At 45.6% G+C, this 15,021-nt stretch overlaps 1 protein-coding gene across 2 annotated transcripts in view; it reads right to left on the reverse strand.

Moving 5' to 3' along the window:
- Positions 1-15,021, reverse strand: part of LOC146869212 (flotillin-1-like) — a 164,062-nt gene that overhangs the window by 62,809 nt on the left and 86,232 nt on the right. For both annotated transcript variants that reach the window (XM_085643412.1, XM_085643441.1), the window contains exon 9: positions 12,318-12,499. In XM_085643412.1, coding sequence (XP_085499538.1) covers positions 12,318-12,499 — 182 coding nt within the window. The remainder of the gene's footprint in view (positions 1-12,317; positions 12,500-15,021) is intronic.

Consider the following 15,021-nt stretch of genomic DNA (forward strand, 5'->3'; position numbering starts at 1 on the left):
TCCCATTAGACAATTTAACAGCGTTTTTACGCATGTCAATAATCTGTTGTGGGTCGAGAAACTTTGATCAACCTTTTTTAACTGAGACTGGATTTCTGATTCTGACCCAGTCTCCTATACAGAGTTTGTGTGTGCTTTTCGTAGTGAATTTATGAGATTTCAAGGAAACTTCATTCGAGGTCTTCCTAGCAGATTCCCACATACATCTCATGTCACAACCAAGATGAAATGATTTGACCATCCAAAAAGGATAGACTTGGGAGGGAGCTTTTCTACCTCTCATGATTTCAAAAGGTGAAAATTTAGTAGCCACATGAGGTGAAGTGCGGAATGACCACACAAGGTCTTTTACAGCCTGAAAAACACAAGACCTAGATCTAAAGGCTGCTTGCACACATTCTACAACTACCCTGTTGAATCTTTCAGTTTTCCCATTACTTTGTGGGTGGTAGAGCGGAGTCCTTGTATGTTTGGTATTGCAAGAATGTAAAAATGAGGTCATTTCATGAGAAACGAATTGAACTCCATTGTCGGTGAGGATTTCATCTGGATACCCTTCTCTATGAAAAATAGTATCTAAACAATTGATGACACTTCTTGAATCAGGTGTAGAAATGGGTTCAACCTCTACCCACCTGGATAAATGGTCAATGAGAACCAAGAAATACTTAGAATTAGAAGGAAGAACATGAAAAGGTCCAAGAAAATCCATGCCAAGTTTTTGCCACGTTCTGTTAGGAGATGGTACAGGAGAAGCAACTGTACCTTCAAGTACAAGTACTTTGTCGCTGGCATAACAGCGTGAGCATTGCTTAACTAACTCATCGACTTGTGTGTCCATTCTGGGCCACCAAAAATAATTTCTGACTTTCCTCTTTGTAATGGTTGCACGAAGATGACCTGAATGCGCAGCTAGAATGATCTTCTCACGGTAGCAAGAGGGAGGAATAAGTTTGTCACCTCTGACGACTTTTCCATTTTTTACAGAAAGCTCATCATTAACTTTCCAGGACATCTGAAGATCATGTGAAAGACATTTCTCCTTTGGCCAACCTTTCTCAATCAAAGAGAATACCTCTTTGAGAATAGGATCTTTGTTGCTTTGTGTAATCCAATCATGTTCTGCAAACGATAAGTTGTCTCGATTGATGACAGAGATAAAACATTCCTCTACTTCACTTTCCCAATCTTGCTCGTCTGTGTCCGGAATGGGAAATCTGGATAAGCAATCTGCTCTGCAGTTCTATCCGCCAGGAATATATTCTACGGTGAAACTATATTCAAATAACTTTGTGGATAAGCGTGCTATGCGGGCCGTAGTGCGCTGGACTTTCTTTCCTGAAAGAATGTCCACTAGGGGACGATGATCCGTTTTGAGGATGAAAGATCTCCCCCAGACATATTGCTTGAATTTTTTGATGCTCCAAACACAAGCTAGGATTTCTTTTTCGATTACAGAGTATTTTCTATCGACAGGACGCAGCGTCCTGGATGCCAACCCAACAGTATTTTCTTTTCCATTTGAGCATTGTGAAAGAACAGCGCCCAAGCCATACTCTGAAGCGTCTACGGTGACAATAGTTTGCTTTCCTTCAACAAAAGCTTGTAATGCAGGGGCTTGAACTATATGGTCCTTGATAGATTGGAATCCTTTTTGGCATTCCTCAGACCAAACAAAGATTGATCCCTTCTTTAATAATTCCCTGAAACACTCTGTTGTCTTGGCGAAATCCTTCATAAATTTTGAATAAAATTCACATAGCCCGAGAAAGGACATCAGTTGCTCTTTATAAGGCCTGGTCTGGGTCTGATACCATTTTCAGAGATAACGTGACCAAGATACTCAATTTCTATGACTTTAAAAGTACATTTGTTTTTTTGCAGGGTGACTCCTCTATTTGCTAGAATATTGAATACTTGATCAAGAACAAGATCATGCTCAGTTTCACTACGAGTAAATATTAAAATATCGTCCTGAAAAACAACAACATTTTGATTGTGATGGAACATTTCAGTCATTAACCTCTGGAATATGGCGGCAGCGGAGGCAAGACCAAAAGGAAGATGACAAAATTGAAATACTCCATCAGGAGTGACAAAGGCTGTGAGGTGTCGGGACTGATGATGCAGTTCGACTTGGTGATAGGCTGCTTTAAGATCAAGTTTGGTGTACCATGAAGAGGAACCCACTTTGGCAATAAGATCTTCAATGCGTGGTAGGGGAAACCCATCAACCCATATGGCTTCATTAAGACACCTCAAGTCCACACACATCCTCAAGTCCCCGGACCTTTTCTTGGCTAAAATAATGGGACAAAGCCAAAGAGTGGACTCGACTTTCTCAATTATGCCCTGGTTACATAATGATTCAAGATGTTTGGAGAGATCACCTCTAATGGACAAGGGAACATTCCTTAGCTTATGTTTAATGGGAGTAACATTTTCCTTTGTTTTAATAAAATGTTGAAAGTTCGTAATTTTCCCAAGACGATCCTCAAAAACGTTACTGTATTTATGCTCCCAGTGAGAAATATGTTGGGAATCTGATAGAGAATTAATACTATTGTTAGAATTAGAATTAATGACATTGAGTTGGTGATCAATAAAAACTGGGTTGGACAAACCAGGTTTAATAGGGAGTCCAAACTCAGCTTGGTGTACAAGACCAAGAACATTGATCCCACGTCTGGCAACATATACTTTTCCATTAATGTCTTTCCAAATACACTTATATTGGCCCAGAAATATCCAAGTAAATCTAGCTTACTTCCCTCAAAAGCTACAGTGAGTATGTCGGGTGGAAGTACATTTTTGGTAGATCTAAATTTCATGTACCTATCGTGAGAGACAATAGTGTTACGTGCTCCAGTGTCAACAAGAAGTTGGATATGGTTGTTATCGATTGTTACATCAACTTCGGGATCAGGAATATGTTGTATTGTGCTTTTCTCTGAACAACTTCTAACCACAACCACATATTCCTAGTTGGTGACATCGTTAGCATCTCGCTCTACAGATTGATCACCAGAATCATCGAGTACACAACTCACATTCTTTCTGTTTCCAATCATGCAAACTTTCGCAAAGTGGCCTATTTTGCCACAGTGACCACATTGTTGACTCAAAGCTGGGCAGTTTTTAAAGGAGGATACATGCATGTTAGATCCACATCTGTAACAATTTACTTTGTGGTTGTACTAGGTGTGAAAGTTTTTCCACCTCTGTATGTCCTGTAATTTCTTCCCCTCCTATGAGCAGTAGCAAACCCTCTAGAAAAGTTAGAAAAAGGGGAAGAAGAGAGAAAAGGTTTAGTAGGAATAGCACCAGAGATTGTAGTATTTAGATAGAGCAGATTCAAGTTGTTTAGCATCATCCATTGAACCTTTGATACTTTTTGCAATATCAACAGCTTCATCTAAGGTTGGATCTTTACAGGTAAGCAATCTTTGTTGTACTTTTTTTACAATAACATCGTGCAACAAGTTGATCCCTAACAAGTTGAGATGTAAAGTTCTCAAATTCGCATTTAGCAGCTAGGACTTTTAGCGCAGTGATAAACGTGTTTATACTTTCATTTGGTTTTTGTGTCCTAGTGAAAAAATTGTACCCATGTACAACAATGTTTTTAGTTTTAGTAAAGCATTTATCTAATTGCAAAAGGAATATGCTACTTACCAGTATGCATCTGTTCTTGGCATGTAGAGCTGCAGATCTACACACTTTTGCATAGATCGCCATCTGGTGTTGGGCCCGGATGTTTGCAGTTTGTTTTTCCTCTTGGAAAGTCTTTGGAAGTCACGAGGTCGGTGACTCCTCCTTTGGTTCGTATTGCGCAGGGGCTTCGGCTCCATCCTCAGAGTGTTTTTCGCCAGCAGGGAAAGATGGAGCGTAGTAATAATAGTAAAGAAACCCATGTGTGTTGTATCTAAATAAGATAGACTGAAACGGATACAGGTAGCCGGGGAGGCGGGTGGGCGTGTGTAGATCTGCAGCTCTACATGCCAAGAACAGATGCATACTGGTAAGTAGCATATTCCGTTCGAGGCATATGAGCTGCAGATTACACACTTTTGCATAGACTACATAGCAGTACCCAACCCTAGCGGCGACCACCGGCATCCGTTGCAGTGGTTTGGAATAGTGTTTTTAGTACAGCCTGGCCCACACTAGCTTGTTGCTTGGTTTGCACATCTACACAGTAATGTTTTGTGAAAGTGTGCGATGTTGACCATGTCGCTGCTTTGCAGATATTATCTAATGGGATATTCCCTATAAAAGCCATTGAAGCCCCTATCTTCCGTGTAGAGTGGGCTATAGGGGGAACAGATAGCGTTCTTTTTGCTTTGTGGTAGCAAATCTGTATGCATTTTACAATCCACCTAGCTATACCTGATTTAGAGATGGGGTTGCCTTTATGTGGTGGAGAGAAAGAGACAAATAGTTGTTTGGTCTTTCTGAAAGGTTGTGTTCTTTGGATATAGTAAAGTAAGGCCCTTTTAACATCTAGTGTGTGCAGAGCCCTTTCTGCAACAGTTTGAGGTTGCGAGAAAAAACCCAGTAATTCTACAGATTGGTTTAGATGGAAGTGGGAAATGACTTTGGGTAGGAATTTTGGGTTGGTGCGAAGGACAACCTTGTTCTGGTGCATTTGGAGAAAAGGTTCCTGTATAGTGAGTACTTTTATCTCACTGACCCTTCTAAGGGAAGTGATGGCCACCAGAAAAGCTGTTTTCCATGTGAGAAATTGCAGTTCACATTTATGCAAGGGTTCGAAAGGCGATCCCATTAGCCTTGTGAGAACTATATTTAAGTTCCACACAGGTGAGTGTGGTACTCTGGGTGGAATTACCCTTTTGAGGCCTTCCAGGAAGGCTTTGATGGCAGGCACCCTGAAAAGTGATAGGTGCTGTCTGTTTTGTAGGTAAGCAGCAATTGCTGTGAGGTGTAACTGAATGGATGTATATGCTAGATTACACCTTTGTAGATGGAGCAAGTAACATATGATGTGCTGTATAGAGACATCTAGAGGGTTGATTGTGTTGTTATGGCAGTAAACAACAAATCTTTTCCACTTTGCAGTGTAGCAGGCCCTAGTAGTAGGGCGTCTAGCTTCTCTGATAATATTCATGCAATCAGGGGGAAGGTTAAGGTATCCGAATTCTAGGATCTCAGGAGCCAGATCGCAAGGTTGAGCTGAGCTGGATCCGGGTGCCCGATCTCTCCATTGTTCTGGGTTAGGAGGCATGGTGAGAGGTGTGTAACTTTTGGTGTGGCACTACCGAGAGATCCAGCAGCGTGGTGTACCACGGTTGTCTGGCCCATGTTGGAGCTACTAGGATCAGTGTGAGGGAATGCTATTGTATCTTTCGCACCACTAATGGAATTAGTGGAAGAGGTGGAAAGGCGTACGCAAATTTGCCCGACCAGTTCATCCATATCGCATTGCCTTTGGACAATGGGTGTGGGTATCTGGCGGCGAAGCTTGGGCATTTTTTGTTTTTGTGGGTGGCGAAGAGGTCTATCTGAGGATACCCCCACTTTTGAAAGAACGGGTGAAGAACCTGTGGGTGAAGTTCCCACTCGTGGATCTGCTGCGTTTGCCTGCTGAGCAGATCTGCCATGGTGTTTTGGACTCCTGGGACATGTTGGGCTAGGAGAAAGATTTTGTGTGGAATTGCCCATCTCCACATGCTTTGTGCTAGTTGAGAGAGCTGTGGAGAGTGTGTGCCCCCCTGTTTTTGAATGTAGTACATGGCAGTCATATTGTCTGTGCGAATGAGGACTGCCTTGCCTGAAATCTGCGTCTGAAAGGATTTTAAGGCTAGAAAGATTGCCAATAACTCCAGATGGTTGATGTGGAGTAACTTTTGTTGCGGCGTCTATGTGCCCTGCACTGTGAGGTGTAACAGATGAGCTCCCCAGCCGGAGAGCGATGCGTCTGTTGTTAGGATTACTTGTGGAACCGGGTCCAGGAACGGTCGACCTTTGGAAAGATTTATGGTGTTCCACCACTGCAGAGAGCGATGGGTGCGACCGTCTACCAACACCAGATCTGTCAGTTGCCCCTGGGCCTGGTTCCACTGGCGTGCTAAGCACTCCTGGAGTGGACACATCTGGAGTCTTGCATGAGGTACTATGAAAATGCAAGAGGCCATCATCCCTATTAGTTGCATAAACACTCTTGCTGGGAGGGAGTGTTGAGGTATGAATTTTTGACGCAAAGCCTGGATGCTTGCAATCCTGGCAGGATTGGAATAGGCTATGGCTTTTGAGGTGTCTATGGTGGCACCGAGGTATTGCTTTGTGTGGGATGGTATGAGCTGGGACTTTTGGTGGTTCACCGTGAAACCTAGCTGGTGAAGTAGTTGGATTGTAGTGGCGGTGTGGTGTACACATTGGTTGTAGGACGTGGCTTTTATTAGCCAGTCATCCAAATATGGGAAGACGTGAATAAGCTGTCTTCTGAGGTGTGCCGCCACTACTGCTAGGCACTTGGTGAATACCCTTGGTGCTGTTGTGACCCCGAACGGGAGCACATTGAACTGGTAGTGTTGCCCGTCCACTACAAATCTGAGGTACTTTCTGTGAGCATGGTGTACCGGAATATGAAAGTATGCGTCTTTCAAGTCCAGTGTGGTGAGAAAGTCGTTCTGGGAGAGGAGCGGAAGACCCTGTTGAAGGGGTACCATGTGGAAATGGTCCAAATGTATATAAGCGTTTAGAGGCCTGAGATCTAAAATAGGTCGTAGAGTCTCGTCTCTTTTTGGTATCAGAAAGTACAGGGAGTAGACCCCTACATTTTGCTGATTGGCGGGGACTTGTTCTATGGCCTGTTTTTGCAGGAGGGAGACTACCTCCTGTTTTAGTATCGTGGCATGTTCTTGTGACATTGGGCGTTGCCTGGGTGGAATGTTTGGGGGGTAGATGTTAATTCTAGACAGTATCCTGAACGAATAATTTGGGTCACCCATCTGTCTGAGGTGATGGTCTCCCAGACGTGAAGAACATTTTGTAGCCTGCCCCCGACCGGAGTGGAATGGTCTGTAGGGAGCAGGGGGAAGTCATTGGGTAGGCGGTGTGGCAGAGCGGGCGGTATTTGTTTTGCCTCTGCCTTTATTGTTGTTGCCTCTATAGCCGCCTCTTTGATAACCCCTTGTGAAGGTGGACTGAGGAGGGGATTTGTAGGACGTGGACGCGCTATCTGAGGAGTAGCCTCTGCCTGTGCCCCGAAAGGAAGAGCGGCGAAAGGAGCGCCTAGGAGGGTGTGACTGTAGGGCTCCCATAGATTTCGCCGTATCTGTGTCTTTCTTCATCTTCTCGAGGGCCTCATCTACCTTTGGACCAAATAAATGTTGTTGATCAAATGGATGGTTTAATATGGAGGCTTGTACCTCAGGTTTAAAGCCTGAAACTCTGAGCCAAGCGTGGCGGCGGAGGAGGACACTAGTGTTGATGGCCCTGGAGGCTGTGTCTGACGCGTCTAAGGCACAGCGTATAGAGGTATTAGTTATGATTTTTCCCTCTTGAATTAATTCATTAGCCCTATTTTTGTATTTTTCTGGAAGATGGTGCATGATGGTTTCTAGCTCATCATAATGCACTCTGTCGTATCTGGCCAATAGCGCTTGGGTGTTGGCGATATGCCATATAGTGGCTGCCTGTTACGCAGTGCGTTTTCCTGACGCGTCCAGGAGCTTGGACTCTTTGTCAGAGGGTGGTGCCTCGCCTGACGCGCTGGGAATTTGATCTTTTTCTAGCTGTGGATACCACTAGAGAATCCAGTGGTGCTGGCCCTCTGATGTAGGCAGGATCTGTGGGGGCAGCTTTATACTTCTTCTCTATGCGTGGGTTTAGGACCCTAGCCCTGACTGGGTCTTTAAAAACCTCTGGTGCGTGTTTTATTACCCCTTTGAGCATAGGTAGTATTGCAGTAGACCTATGTTCAGTATCAAAGGTGTCTAGGAGGAAATCTTCCTCTACTGGGTCAGTATGTAGCTCTACCCCGTGATAATGTGCCGCCCTCTGAAGTAGGTGGTGAAAACCTAAGCAGTCTTCTGGTGGGGATGGCCTAGATGGATAAAGGTCATCCTGTGGGACATCTGGGATGTCTGGATTGTTATAATCATCCCATGGGTCTGGGGATCCTGTAGGGGTGGGGTCTTGTGGCACATCTGCTTGGTCGTAGTATGGGTCCCCCTGATCATCATGGTCTGGAGACGGGGCGGAGAGCGATGAGGCAGGGGTGGAGAAGGTGGAGGGGGCGGAGGTGGAGAGGGTGGAGGATGTGGGGAAGGTACTCTGAAAGGGGAGGTAGCACAGTCCTTCCTCTTTGGAGGTGGAGGTGGAGCTGGTTTGTCCAAATGTCTCTTTTTTAAAGACAGTGCCAAATGTCCAGTTTTTGGATCCTTGGTAAGTGTCTTTTGCAAAGGATCCGGTGTGAATAGTTCTTGTGACACTGGTTGTTCGGTCGGCGCCGACGGCTTTTTAGGCTTGTCTGTGCCGTGCTTTTTTGGAACCTCCGATTTTTTGTTCGGTGCCGAGATAGGCTTCGGCACAGGAGTGTCGGTGCCGAGGGCTTTATGATGCTTGGTGGGCACCGAGAGGCCGTGTTTCGACACCGAGGGCTTAGGTGCGGAGCTCGGTGTGGAGGTAGAGGCCGATCTCTTCTTCGGTGCCGAAGGGTGTTTTTCGGCACCGCTGGCAGGCTGGCTCGAGCCCGAGCCGCCGGAAGGCTTATTAGGCTTCTTCACCGGGCCCGAAGGTGGGGTGGCAGAAGCAGTGTCTTTGGTTCTGCCTAGGCCCGGAGGCGAAGGCGTGACCAAAGCCTTTTTGGGTGTCGGCATGGGTGTGGGAGGGGGTATATTACTCACGACCCTCTGCGCCGGGGTGATGTCCTCCACATCTGAGTGGTCGGCTTCGGAAGCACTGACGAGGTCGTCTTCTTCTTCGGTGTGCTGCTGTCCCGGAGCTTCGACGTCGTCCCCGAAGATGTCGACTGGAGCGGAGGTCGAGGAGTGCGCCATGTTGCGTCTGGCCCTTCGATCTCGAATAGTCTTTTTGGATCTAAAAGACTTGCAGGCGGGACAGTCTCGAGCCTCGTGTTCTGGGGAGAGGCAGAGGTTGCACACCTCATGAAGATCGGTGTGGGGGAATTTGGACCCACATCGAGGGCACTTCTTGAATGGAGTTCTTTCCATCAGCCGAGACCGGAGTCGGGATAGGCCCGAAGGCCGCAGTCGACGACTGGAATCGAAGAAGTGTCGATGATTGAGGAGATCTGGTATCTGAAGAATACCGATAAGCGAGGATTTTGCGTCGACCGTTGAACTGGAAAGTTCGAAACCGGAGCGCAAATATTACATCCGAGCCCGATGGCGGAAAAAAACAATCTGAGGATGGAGCCGAAGCCCATGCGCAATACGAACCAAAGGAGGAGTCACCGACCTCGTGACTTCCAAAGACTTTCCAAGAGGAAAAACAAACTGCAAACATCCGGGCCCAACACCAGATGGCGATCTATGCAAAAGTGTGTAATCTGCAGCTCATATGCCTCGAACCAGCTGTTTCAAATTCATCTGGAACTTGACCATCGGGTGGCTCAAAAGGAGGAAGATGGTCAAAAACATTTTGTCCTTCGACACCCAGATGAGAATACATCAGATTTTTCTTCCTTTTTGGTCTATATCTTTGACCATCAATTGCACCTAAATATGCCTTGAACGACCTGATCCATAACTTCCATTCAAGTTGTGGCTCCCGCGGTTCTTGTAGAAAAGGTGCTGGTGATGTGACACTCTGCATTTTTGAAAAATATGAGTGATCAAAACTGAAGAAATGATAACAAAAAGAAATTGATAAACTGTGGATACCTGACGATAGATGATAAAAAAAATTAATTGTCCACAAATTGGCAGTGTAGCATGAAGTTGTACACTTAAATGTTGTGGTTCCAGAACAGAATTCTCCAAATGAATCTTTGAATAAAGAGTACTGTTGCTTGTAAGACACCTGTACGCAGAGATGAATGAGTCTGAAGATTGTACAATTTTACTGCGTTTACTGTATATTATTTTATGTTATGTTTTCTTATAAAATTGAACTAGCTGTGTGTATCAACATGGATAAATTAAATGAGGCCCAAAATTTTTAGTTTCCTGGTTGATACACAGTGGCTGTGTGTATCAGCGTAGAAAGAAACAGCGCGTTAATTGCTTGGCTGCGTGAGATCAGAGTTTTATCTTCGCCGTGGTCTATTTGCAGAGAGGACCTGTTGTTATGGCAACACAAATGCTTCCTCGATGTTAAGCACGAATGCTGTGAGCATCAGTGCAGTGCGCGGGTTGTTGCGTTTTAAGAGACTGGTTGGACTCTTTCAAACGTGTTGATGCACGAATGCTGTGTGCGTCAGCGTAGCGAGTGAAGTGTTTGCTCGCAGCGGACTCAAAAGGAATGGAATCTCACATCCCGAGGTAGGAAACTCTCTTGTATTGAGTCTGGGAGAGCGCGCGCGCTGTTTAGATTCAAATAAAACTCGCACGTTGCTCAATTTCAAATGATACTCATTTGTTTGGCCTTAAAGTCCATTGCCATGTAGCGCGAAACTGTTCCGACAGTAAAAAAAAAATGTTTAAAGTGTCTCCCTGAAAAATATGAATGCAGGCACGGCTCCCTTAATTAGCCCAAAATATAAAGACGTGCCTCGAGGTAAGAGCAAAGCGCAAAGGCTACTCAAGTACAGTCCAAAGCAAACAGTCTCGGTGACATCTCTGCTCAGAATCACACAGTGAGAGGCAAGGGAAGACCCATGAAGCTGAAAAGATCTCGCTTCATGAAAGGTTCATTTTCATGTTGTGAAGCTTTGCAGTAATCTCCGTGTAGATTCGCATCCCGTCTCTGTCACCAGTGAAGTAACGAGGCGTAGACTAGATTGTAGAGTAGATGAGCAGGAGGATTTATTGGGTGAAGAAGGGAGCCGTGCTAACCGCCTCCAGCACACAGCCCATAACCGCTACTTTACACATTCACAGAATCCTGACTTAGTATTCCATATGACATCACAGAATGTTGACAGTGTTTGAGTCACATCACCACACACCTTCTATGAGTGTCCTTGGGACGGCCTCGCTATTTGTGTGCAGTATACACTTCCTTGATCTCCTGATTATAGAACAGCCTGTAGAGGATGATTATTGATTACATTCCAAGAATGCACTCTCTCTTCCAATTACCAGAGTATGCAAGTGTGTCGTATACAATACTGAGAGACTAAGAGAAAGGTGGAGAGAAAAAAGGGAGAGAGTAATAGTGTATGTGTGCAAATAAACTGCCCATGGTTCTCTTAAAGCAGTGTTTCTTTTATTGCTATTATGGGGGCCATCTTGTCTGCCCGACCTCTGCCCAGAGTTCAATGTTCCGAGTAGAAGATAAGAAGGCCTACTTTTGCATGCTTACCTATGATTTGTATTCTTGTAAGGATGGTGCAGTGGGTGGTGCAGCTGCATCTAGAAATGTTGATTTTGCCTGTAGTATGGTGCAATTGTGTTGGGTGGCACCTTATGCTAACAACGCTCCAGAAATGCTAGCTGGAAGTGCGTTGGTCATGTCAAGGTGCGAAAAGGACAGCCATGGTCATGGGCCGTAAGTTGCTTTGGAGTGGTGATGAAAGGCTTGGTGTTTCACAGTAGTCCAAACTGAAATCATCTGTCTGAGCTCCTCTTCACTTGATGTTTGATGGACAGGCTTTGTGAAAGGCTATTAGTGTCTATGAGGAGGTAAGCAGGCTCACGCTGTTGAGCCAAGCCTGGTCCTAAGCCAGAACATAGCCACCATTAATGAAGACACTTTCTTGGTTGAGGCTGAGTTGAAAGGAAGATGCCTAGGTTGGACTGGTGCCCTGGCAGAACTAACGTCGATTGCGCTAACTGGTTGAGCACACCATGATGGGTATCGAGTAGTAATGGCAGTGGCCCATACGGGACAAGAGAGTTTCTAGTGGAGCTAATTTGCCACTGGTGTCAAAGGCAACTGACAGGTCAAAGCCAGTGCTGGGAAGTAGGCACATCATAGACTAGGTGGACTGGGGTGCCTGCATGGTCAAGATGCGCAAGGAGCGGCTTGTTGGCTGCCCGCTCAAGAATTTGTGCTCTGAAGGAAGGGTGGGGGATGCAGCAGAAAGTAGTTGAAACATTTGTCATAGTCGAGTTTGGTTTGTTGGAAACCACTGCCCCAAAGACCTACCTCTGATTCAAACTCCTGGCCCATCTTCTGTTCTGAGGCTATGCCTCCCCTCACCCACCTCTCCTCCCTCCCGTCTCTACCTCTCAGCTTCAGCCAGCTTCTCCAGCCGAAAGCGTTCGGCCTCAGCCGGCTTCATGATGCGCGCCTCCAGCTCCTTCTCCTTGCGGGTGATCTCCTGCTCCTGCAGCTGGATCTGCTGCGTGCGCTCCACTACCTGGACCTGCATCTTCTGCTCCTCGATCTTCTGCTTCGTCTTCGCCACCTGCGGGTGCATTGACAGGAGGAGTCAGGTGGGGTCGAAGATCACCTTCAGCCTCACTCTACCCACTCATGTTGCTCTCCTCTCACAGCAGGGAGAAGCGGGATAGGAACCACACAACACCACCAATCACACACATGACAAGGAGAACCCATGAATGCAGTCTGCGCATCAGCATACCCCTCCTTCACGCAGCATCCACCTCCTTCACGCAGCATCCACCTCCTGCACGCAGCATCCACCTCCTGCACGCAGCATCCACCTCCTGCACGCAGCATCCACCTCCTGCACGCAGCATCCACCTCCTGCACGCAGCATCCACCTCCTGCACGCAGCATCCACCTCCTGCACGCAGCATCCACCTCCTGCACGCAGCATCCACATTTAATACACTTGGGGCCTGATTTAGAGGTCAGCGGACGGGTTACTCTGTCACAACGGTGATGGATATCCCGTCCGCTGAAATATAAATCCCATTCTATCCTATGGCATTTATATTTCAGCAGACGGGATATCCTTCACCGTTCACATGGAGTGACCCGTCCGCCAAGATCTAAAGCGGGCCCTTGGACTGTAACACAGACGCGACTCAAAAAGCAGCTCTTTTAGGGACTAGTTTCAAACAGTGATATAACAATGTTGTCGTAAATATTAGAGCATGGAGATTCATAGAGCAGTATTCAAATCAATGTGGAGCGAGGTAGAAGAAGCGACGATCCATTCGGCTTCCAACTGGTTATCTATAATCAAGGAGAATGGATCACTTGTACCTGTTACCTGGGTTCATGTGGTTCTTTCCGTCATTCGGTAAAAAAACCCTCATTCACGTAAGGCAGGTCAAAGGGCGTTATATCTTGGTTCTCCGCCTTTTATTTAAATACGTGACAGCATCATCATGGGGTTTCTTTCATGCTTCCTCCACCCGGAGGGAACCACTGGATATTACAGTAGTGATCAGAAATGAGAATAAAAATGTGAATGGTGCTCGTGTAGAGTGACAAATTGTTAAAAAAGAGGGTTCCTCATGTTGCCTAGACCCTATTTTATTTAGTCTGGAGCATGGGAAGAGAATACAAGCTTTGGCATCGCCAATAGGTTTCGCCTTTGGGACCTTATAAGTATTTAGTTATGCAGCATAATATCCTTGGTGCAACAACATCAACCGTTGCATGGCTAAACACTTATAAGGTCCCAAAGGCGAGACCTATTGGCTATGCCAATGCTTGTTTTTATCATTGTTTTTAGGTTTGATACAGAGCAGCGATAGATGCTGTGCAGCATGTCTTAAAGTTACATATAAAACCACTATGGCGCGGTCATCGCTGTCCACATCATAGCTTTTTTTAAAATGTTAACCTATGTTGTACAGCAGCCAGCGCTGCTGTGCAACATTGAAAAAAACAATAGATTTTGCAGAGGCTCTATTGGCTTTGCCAATAGCTGTATCATCTAGACAACAAAGGATGTGGTGTAACGGCTAGAGCAGCAGACTTTGAAGCTGGGGAACCGGGTTGGTGTTTAGGTGGGAGGTTCAGCATCCCGTATTCTGAGCAAATCACTTAATTTTACCGTGCCTAAAAATAAATGTGTCTTTCACTAAAGCAACTGGTGCTCATGTAAACACAACGCTCCGATACCTTCGGGTCGAGTATACGCTATGTAAAACTTCAAAAATTAAACTCATCAAAAAATGTGTACTCTTTCTCAGCCATTAAAAAAGAAACCTGCATGGTCTTAACCAGCAAAGTAAAGTAAACGTACAGTTTGTATTCAATTATAAAAAGGTAATCTGTGTCGTTTTATACAACAATGAAAGGAAATGACAGTGTTCATTTATTAAAGAAACCATGCATTCTTTCCATTAACGTGCTGTCATTAAAGTGATAAAATGAGCAACTCCAGAAACAGAATGCTCTGCTCTGTTTGTTCAGCAACGAAAAGGAATGCGCACATCACTGGTCAACAACAGAGAGGAGTCTCCAAGTATGAAAACAGCCCGAAGTGAAATAGCTAACTCAGGATCCGACCTCCGAGCTTGGGACGGGTCTCCGGAGCCAGCCGGAAGTAAACAGTGAGGAGCGGAAGTGGAGCTGCCTGGCCCACAGATGTGTGGGTGGAGTACAGGGTGGCTCGACTTCACTCCATACGAGTAAAATGATAAACACATTACATAAAGATTAATGCATTTCATTAACTTTTCTTGTGAAAATGAGCTTGACTTACTACGTTTACACTGCGAGTGCCAACTCTAATGAAGGTTCGAAATGAGGGGAAAGTTATGGAAAAGGCAGGTCCGTGTTTTTCTAAACCTGCAGGGCGAGGGGGCCTCTTCTATGGCTCATGTGCACTAGTGAATGAGGCTTACCAGTACCTTCAGTCGTTAAACCTTCAGAGGGCATAAAAGGCAGAAAGGCCCTCTGCGCCATGCTACGGGCTACTATTTGACTGATAATTAAAGATGAATTGGCAGGGAACCCACCTCCCTACTATTTTTGGGGGCAGAGGGGATTCTGGGACTCTCAAAT

The sequence above is a fragment of the Triturus cristatus genome, chromosome 1_1 (assembly GCF_964204655.1).
Source record: "Triturus cristatus chromosome 1_1, aTriCri1.1, whole genome shotgun sequence".
In the NCBI taxonomy this organism is placed as follows: Eukaryota; Metazoa; Chordata; class Amphibia; order Caudata; family Salamandridae; genus Triturus; species Triturus cristatus.